The 8,944-nt window shown below is 44.9% G+C and overlaps 1 protein-coding gene and 1 long non-coding RNA gene across 2 annotated transcripts in view; both read right to left on the reverse strand.

Annotated features, from left to right (window-relative positions):
* The window catches only part of USP10 (ubiquitin specific peptidase 10), a 46,506-nt gene extending 42,140 nt beyond the window's left edge, over nucleotides 1-4,366 (reverse strand). Inside the window, exon 1 of the mRNA XM_015639944.3 lies at nucleotides 4,248-4,366. Coding sequence (XP_015495430.1) covers nucleotides 4,248-4,268 — 21 coding nt within the window. The 5' untranslated portion in view covers nucleotides 4,269-4,366. The remainder of the gene's footprint in view (nucleotides 1-4,247) is intronic.
* On the reverse strand, nucleotides 72-4,127 carry LOC117244984. The gene is made up of 2 exons (XR_004499045.1): nucleotides 2,894-4,127; nucleotides 72-2,119 (listed from the first exon to the last, which is right to left on the reverse strand). It is a non-coding gene; the product is annotated as an uncharacterized LOC117244984 (long non-coding RNA).
* Nucleotides 4,367-8,944: the final 4,578 nt, after the last annotated feature.

Raw genomic sequence — 8,944 nt, forward strand, 5'->3', positions numbered from 1 at the left:
CCCTTTGTTCCCTAATCCCCAGTTGTATGTTTAATGATCACACATAAAACACTTCCATCAGAAAGAAAAACCGCAGTTCCAGCATGTTTAATTCTTTGGAAATGAACATCTACATTGCTGAAATGGCATTAGAGTGACAAATGACTATAATCCAATGGCCCAAGGCCAGCAACTTCTATTATAACAGATTTGGCAGTTTTGTACGACACAGCATGTTGTGTGTCGACCACTAAACAGAAATGAGACTGCTCAGTTTACCTATAAACAAAACCCCACTTAACTTTACAAGTATTTTAACAGCTACGTGAATGGAAAGACCAGTATGTCTGAGCAACTGCCTACAGAAACTGGATTTATTAATAGATAAATGGCTGGATCCATTCTAAGAAGTCTCCAGATCAGTGCTATAGTCTAGAATGCACAGAATAAATAGCAGTGATTCACAAAACCTGTGGGTTTTAGCCTATTTGCATGCTGCCATATAGTTCCAAATTTAAGTTCTATGTCAGTTTTCCCAGACTTCCTTTTTTTAAGTCAACCAACCCACATTCACCCACTTTACTCTCTGTGGAATCACCATTCACATTTTAGAAAGGCAAATGATCCCTTCTGGCTACCGAAACTCCCAGCTTCAGCTGCAGCCTGAATTCCCAAGATCACGGAAGCCTGGAATAACTACTCACTCCATGGGCAAAAGATGAGCCCAGACCCTTCTGAGCAATGAAAAAGAAGTGGGCAGACAAATCCGGTTTCTTCAGCCTTTTAAAACACGAGACAGCAACCGAGCAGCTGCAGCAAGATGGGTGCTCACACACCTCCCTCCAATTCTGCTCCTCAGCAGCCCTTCACACAGCCACCTTTTTATTTTGTGTTCAGGGTGTCCCCCATATTTTCAGAGATTTCACAAACCTGACAAAATCCAACTGCCCCATCCCCAAACACTTCTTTCTACCTGTGAGGACACTCCAGCATTACACATATGTGCACAAGAAACTCATCCAACTGCATAACAACCATTTTTTGGACATTATTTTCAAGACACCGATTTCCTAATCACCACAAACATCAGGCAAGGCACTGCAAAGGCAGCACAGCACAAATGCCTGCACACTGCTGGATTTTTTTTTTTTTTTTTGTCTTCTAGAAAGAGCCCTGGCTTAAGGAAACATCAAACTACACCCTGCCAGGGAGCAGCCCTCCAAGCAGCCATAAAAGAGGCAGTTTGCAGTGCAGTATTTCAGGGAGTCAGGTTGCATGCCATGTTCCGAGTTCCAGTTCTTCTGGTTGCCAGGCCAGACACAACCTGGGTGAGGATGAGCAGCTCAGGAGCTTGTTCAGCTTTTTTTCTCAGCTCAAACTCGCCTGGTTTTCACTTCAGCTGGGTTTGGGGACAACGTGGTACATTTAAAATGGCACCGAGTTAATTTGACACCACAGTAATGGTGAAAGAACAAAACAAGCATAAATGATTCATTCTGCTATGGTATCCTTTCTTCTGCTTAACTTGTTTTCACAGGATTTACTAATGATGTGTCCGTATTAATTCTTTCTATGAAAAACAATAGAAAAAATGGCTAAAACAAATGTTTATACAGGTCCTACAGAGTTTTAATCTTTCCAAACAGGGAAATAGTTTTTAAGCTGTCTTTTTTTTTTTTTTTTAAAGAGATTTTTAGATGCCCTTGATGACAAGTGGTTTTAACTAGATCAGCTTAACATCTTTAGTGTCATGGAGTGATACAGGAGGTTTACTTCTAGCTCACCTTAAAAAAAGGACAGATTGTGAATACAGTCAGCACACGCCCAGCAGACCGACAGCAACACTTAAACCTCTCATGAGATGATTATGAAATAGTGACATGGAATAGAGGTACAAACCACCAGCAATATCTCAACTGTGCCATCAAACACTTCTTTGCTTGCTGAGCTGGCCACCCAAAATCAATGTCCCTTTGGAAATATTCGATATGATGGTGCTTCGGGATTCATTTGTCACAATGTGCAAACTGACTGATGAAATATTTCTGCCTGCTATTCCATAAATTCATACAATGGCAGAAATCTGACTCTGCATTTTAGCTGGAGGAGCAGCAGGATTTTCTTGAAGATTTTTTTTCTCCTGTGTGACAAAAAAATGCCTCAATGACGGTACACTAAATTTAGAGATATGGAAGAATACACTTTTTGTCTACTTCTGCATCATGACATGAACATAATCACTCAATAATCTTATTTATCTTGTACTGAGAACAGGCAACTTTCATAAAAACTTTCTTATTTTTTCCTACTTATCTACAACATTACCATCCTAAAACAAAAAGGCAACACCTACATCTAAAACTGCATCCCTGAGATTATCTTCAGGCTTTCCATCCCAAAGGGTTCAAAACATTGTTACCCTAATTCAGCATCACAGCACTGTTCTGGAAGATGTACTAACATAAATCCCAAACAGCATCTCAATAAACTGAAATTTGTTTTTAATTTGAAATTAAATTTGAAAAAAAAACCCAAAACAGGTTTTGTTTAATAACATGAGCATTAGCTAAACAGTATCTTACAAGTATGTTTCCAAAATACATTTGTTCCACATTATATAAAAACTATAATACAAAGAATACCTTAAGCAGCAACCTCACGAGACCTAAAAATCCACCTTTACCTACAGAGGGGGATGATTTAAAATAGTCTATGCTCAAGTTGCTACTAAAGATGAATTTACAGAAGTTTAAATTTCAGCTATGGAGCACTTCACTATAAACTAAATCATCAGCCTAACTTTTTTTCTGTTTTGAAGTACACTAGCATAATTACGTACAGACTAAAACATGTCCTTAACTCCTCTAAGTCGTGAAAAAAGCTGCATTTTAAACCCCAAACTTATCAAACTGACCACATGCACTGCTGAGGGAGGAGAAAGCAGGGAGTGAAACAACTCTTGAGCTGGACACTGGTTCCTTCTGATGTATCTGCACTCCAAAAATCATTCACTGGGACAGTAAAAAAAGGTCCAAAAGTGATCTTCCTTCACTTTGAAATGAAACTTGAAAAACACAAAGTTTTACAAAAAATTAGTCTTAAATTTGAAACAAACTCCAGACACTGCAGCTGCCTTTAAAACACCCACATTAACAAACACACTCACGTTTTTCTCTCTAACATAAATAAATAAAGCTGGACAAGAAATGTTGGTATAGTTTTCACCGATTACGAACTTTTTTTAATGGAAAAATCAGTGTCAGTGCCACCAGTGCACAACTTCATTTGATGTGTAACTTAACTTCATTCAGAAAACATACCACCAAAACCCACAGAACTCATAATAAAGCATCACCCTGTTCGAGATGACTTACATTTTATGAAATGTGCTTTCTGTGACAGAAAACACGGATCCTTAACTAAATTAAGTTTAACGCCACCACAGTTTTCTAAACTTTATTATTTGCTAAACAACGAAGTTTCTCTAAGTCTTGCAAATAAAACACTTCAGCGCTCCACGCACTTTTCTTGGCGTTCCTGTTTTCAAGCTCTTTGGGAGAAAAACCTTAAGGGAAAGAAACAGCGTAGCGAACCCATTCAATCATTCGCTCTAAGCATACACTGGATTAGCCCAGGAACCGAGCTGTAAACTTCCAGCGAAAAACCACCACGACTGCAGTTTTTTTTCCACTCGGTGCACAAATCTCCCGGCTGGTTCAGCCAGTGGGATACAGGGAATCCGCACACGCATCCCCGTGCACGGCGATCTTGCAACACTCAGCCCTTTGCACCCCGATGCGCCGGGGTTTATCGAGTGTTTGGGCGGGGGGGAGGGGGGAGGATTAGTTTACAAATCTCCTTATTCCCTTCTCGTTATAGAATCGTTTCTGCTTCTCCCCCCCTCCAAAAAATAAAAAAGATCAGCCGGAGCGATGGGCTCTGTCCGAGCCACCCTCGGGCGGGGGCTCAGCACCGACACCCCCCGCCCCGGGCCCCGGCGTGGTGACACCGATACCGGCGTGGGGCCGACCCCCCGCACTCCGGACCCCTCCGGGATGGGAATTCCGCCCCGGGAGCGCCGGATCCGCCGTCCCCGCGGGCAGCGAGGCCGCCCCACCGCCCTCAGCACATTCAATGAACGTGCACAATCACCCTGGGCCTACTCCCGGCCACCACGCTCCCCCCCCACCCCGGGGCCCGCCCGCCGCCGGCAGCCCGGCGGGGTCCGGGCGCGGTGCCGCAGGGGTGCCCGCGGGCCCGGACGGTACCTGCGCGCCGTGCAGGGCCATGGCGCCCCGCGTCCCCGGGGAGCTCGGCGGTCCCGGCCCCTCACGCCGCCGCCCCCGCCGCCGCCATCTTCTCCCCCGCACGCACCAGCCGGGCCGGGCGGGCGGGCGCGCGCCGCACCGCGCATGCGCCGGCCCCGCCCGCCCGCTGCGCGCGCACGGGGCGGGAGCTGAGGGCGCCGAGGGAAAAGGGCGGGCGGCGGCTCCGCCTCCCTGAGGGGAACCGGGCGGGAAGGCGGGCGAGGAGCCCGAAAAGCGTCCCTGGAACACCGCGCCGGGCATCTCGCCTGTGACAGGCTGAGGGAGCTTCTAGAGAAGAGATGTTTCAGAGGCGATCTCGTTAATGCCTATAAAATATCGCCAGGGCGGGTGCCAAAAGGATCACAGAATCATGGAATGATTTGGGTTGCAAGGGAGCTTAAAGATCATCCAGTTCCACCACCTGCCTTGGGCAGAGACACCTTCCACTATCCCAGGTTGCTCCAAGTCCTGTCCAGCCTGGCCTTGGACACTTCCAGCGATCCAGGACACACAGCTTCTCTGGACACCTCTGCCAGGATGGTGCCAGACCTTTTTCTGTGGTGCTCAACAACAGAACAAGCAGCAATGGCCATAAACTAAACCATGAGAAGTTTCAGCTCAATATTAGGAAGAATTTCTGTTCTCTGGAGGTGGCAGAGCTCTGGAACAACTGCCCAAGGAGGGTGTGGAGTCTCTCCTGAGGGAGACATTTCGATCCGACCTGGCCACGTTCCTGTGTCACCTCCTCCCGATGTCCCTACCTTGGCAAAGTCGTTGGACTGGGTGATCTCCAGAGATCCTTTCCAACCCAAATAATTCCACAATTCATTCATTAAGTTGGAAAAGCTTTCCAAGACCATCGAGTCCAACCTGTTACCAATCCCAATCTTGTCAGCCAGCAGTGAGTGCCACATCCAGGCATTCCTCGGACACCTCCAGGGATGGTGATCCCTCGTCCATTCCAATGTTTAATCACCCTTTCTATGAAGAAATTCCTCCTAATGTCCAAATTCGTCTGTAAAAGTGCAAGTGCCAAGGGTCACTCTGGCAGGTGACAAGTAAGGCTGTGCCCAGATGATGCCAGAGCAAAGCTCTCCCACCTCTCCCACATAACCAGGGTGGGAAAGGGTTCAGGGTTTGTATCTAGGACAAAAAAAAAAAAAAATGGAAAGGAATGACTAAGCCAATCTCATGATTTTGAGAGGATTGAGTCATAACAATACTGAAACCCCCAGGCAAGAATCCATCAAATTAATCGCTAATTTACTCCATATTTTTTTCCTTTAACAAACTACCAAGTCCTGCAAAAGTCCACTTCGGCTGGGAAGCGAGTGATTGAGAAACTTAGTATCAGTGAGAAAGGTGAAGAGAAGAAAAGGAAGAGGACACGACACAAGAACTTTGTGTCTTTGGCTGTTGATGGAAAGACGGGAGAAGATTCCTCCCCGTCTCCACGACAAGGACACGTCCCTCCTGTTTTGTGAAGTGCAACACTTACCGTGTGCTGATGACAGTAAATGATTTTCTCTATCAGCCTTTACCCTTCCAGCTGACACACCCAGCTGCCGCTCCCTCGCTTTTGTCTCTCGCAAGTGTTGCTGTGCTGTCCTGAGGCAGAGAATCAGCGGTGAAAATGGCTGGTTAATATTAAAAGGGAGAAACAAAAAAGGGAGACAAATGTTCAGGGTTTTTGCATACAGCATTTCAAACGTCTGAAAGCCCCTCTCCCCTCGGGAGTCTAATTTACAAGGTAAATAATGGAGTGAAAACCCTTACGTAGCTCATCTGGTTGAAGGCAAAATTCCCTTCTGCCCACAATGCTGCCTGAGTAAACTGACTGTTTCAAAATACAAATGAGCACAGTGTCTTCAGCCTGGAAAGCAGAAAATTCAAATACCAAAACTGTTAAAACCCAGAGCTGAGGGTGAAAACTGAGAAAGGATGTCACTGTCTCGTTCAGCAACATTTTAACCACGTTCAATTTTATCTCATCTTAGTATAGCTCAGTCATAAAGTCTGCTAACATTTTACCATAATCTTTCTTAATAATCTAAGGGGTTTTTTTTTGTAATAGCATGGTTTGATGAAACTTACCGGCTGCAAAGTTTCCACCTCGGTTCTGTTTTATTAATTTTTGCCGGTCTTAGTGGCCTGTTATTTCATTACTGCTTTCATTGAATAAATCAGTTGTATTTTCTTACATCCTTTATGCCAGTGGATGTGAATTATCCCTCCAAATCAACAAGTTGCTTTTCCAAATTAAAAAAAATAACCAGTGTTGTATTTTTCTTTCTACCCTATCCACGTTCTTAAGATTCCTGGAGTAATGTCCCTAACAACATGTGAATTTATCAAAAACAAATGAGGTCCATGGCTGTGGAAATAAAGGATTGTCTGATAGCAGCTCAGGAGCTGGATAAACCACTCCCAGGGTATCTGGCTCCAGGTGCTGCTGTAATTGCTCTTATCCTGTTGGAAATGCAAAGTGCTGGGGACTCCATGGGATTTCACAAGGTCATGAGATCTGTGCTCATGACAATGCCCGGGAGATGTGTACACGTGGCTTCCGAGCATTTCTGAGCAGGACTTTTGGGGAGTGGAAGCACTCAGGACCCTCATACCCACTTTTTCAGGGACAGAGGGAATACTGTAGCACTTCAGGAGTTTTAGTGCTGTCCTCATATAGCTTCGTCCTGGTGCCAAGAGCTTCAGGAGCTCACAGGAATTTTTCTGCAGAGGTGCAGAACCTTTATCCCAAAGTTTCTGGGTCCAATAAGGGCTTTGCCTACATAAATCATTTGCAAGCAGCAGTCACCTTCCCTGGGGGGATCTCAGGGAGGGTCAGTTGGCTCATATTAAAAATAAGATATTTAAGTTTTCGGTAGAGAACCAGCCAGCTCTAGGTCAGCATCAAGCCTGGTAATATTTTTTGGACTTTCTGAGCCCCAAATGTCCCAGGCCAGCTGCAGGCACTGGGAGTCGGCAAAGGCAACCTGAGAGCAGAAGGGCAGGAATGGTTCTCCAGGTGGAAGATTTTAGACAGGTAGCATGGGACACAAACAGCTATTTAATTCCAAAAATGGGTTAATGCAAACCTCACTTCAAATTCCATATTCCTAAATTTGCTGGACATTTGTACAAGATTTGCTAATGTAAAAAGCTTAAGCATGGACTAGTTCAAGCAGAAACACATTTGAAGTGTGGACAGGCCTTTAGTAGATCATGTGGATGCTTGACTCAGTGTTTCAATTATCTGTGCAGAACTTCTGGCTAATTAATTGTGACTTATTCATCCTTATCTTAAATATAAGTCTTCCCTCATTCAATCATCTCTGTCAGCTGTGGAGCATCTAAAGAACCAGCAAGTCTCCATCTCACCTTCCTCTCATGCTCTGTCACCAAATCCATCATCAGGAAAACAAAGGTATATTTTTTCCCAAAGCTACTCTGAGTTCCAAGGGGAACAAAAAATGTGTGTAGCACCAGCAGTGCCGTGACTGGGTTGTGTCCTCCCTGCATGGAGTTACCAGGAGGGAGGAGGAAGCTGTGAGGAGCTGAGCTGTGCTCTGACTCTCACAGTGCAGTGACAGAACCTCTCCATCTGCCCTGACCTGATCCCCGAGACACCCCAAAGCCAGAAGTTCATGAAGGAGTAATTAGCATCACATTCATTATTACATTCATGAGAACTGAAATAGCTCAAGAAGCTGAAATAAAATAATATTTAAAACCTGTCATGCCAGCTTTTTTTTTTTTTTGGTCTCACTGGTCAGAGCTTTGCTAAGACATACCAGCAAGGGAAGAATCACAATTCAAATCTGGACTTGTTTTCTGCAAGTTAAATTGCTTTCAGAAAGAGTACTGAATGTTAAATAATTTCTTTACATTCTCTAGACACACAACCACTTTTTTTGCTGTCACGCAAGAATCTGGAATCCTAAACTGCGCCCAGAAAATCAGCAGAATTTGGAAGAAACCACTGAAAGTAGTCTGATCTGTTACATAGAAAAACAGGAGCACATTTTTCTCAGTTTAAGATTTTGACTTCAGAACAAAAATATTTCCATCCTCTTTCTCAAGATTTCAAAACAATTGCATCTCATAGCAGGCTGTAATTTTTCCTCAGGGTTATCTAACGTCGGGGTTACAGGCAGCAGCTCCTTGACATGCCAATGCCACGATACAGGCATGGAAGTGTGGGAAGAGCAAACCTGAGGGTTATGGTAGCTGCTTTGTTTCAGGTAAAACGAGCTTTCCTCAGAACTTGGCAATGGAAGCCTTTTTAAAAATGAGATAGAGCAGTAGTTATTTTTCCCTGGGGCAGGAAGAAAGAGCTGTGCTTCCTGGCAAGAGTAAAACACTTTGCAGAGCTCAGGAATGAAGGTGGGATGTGCAGGTTCAAAATCCAGGCCAAACCCAGAGAATACACCTGTCCTTTACCAACCCTAATTCCTCACCAAGAGGATTGTTCAGACCTCAAAAACCAGAGCAGAAATCCACTTGTGTCACACAGATTCTCCCTTTCATTTTTCAAAAGGTCCAGCACACCAATTCCCCAAAGCCACGCAGCACTGGGGGAGCACAGGTGATCTCCAAGCTCCCTGTGCCTTCTGCTGCCACTTCCTGAGGGGTGATCAGCCACATCTGGATCCACAACA

This window comes from Parus major, chromosome 11 (genome assembly GCF_001522545.3).
Source record: "Parus major isolate Abel chromosome 11, Parus_major1.1, whole genome shotgun sequence".
Classification (NCBI taxonomy): Eukaryota; Metazoa; Chordata; class Aves; order Passeriformes; family Paridae; genus Parus; species Parus major.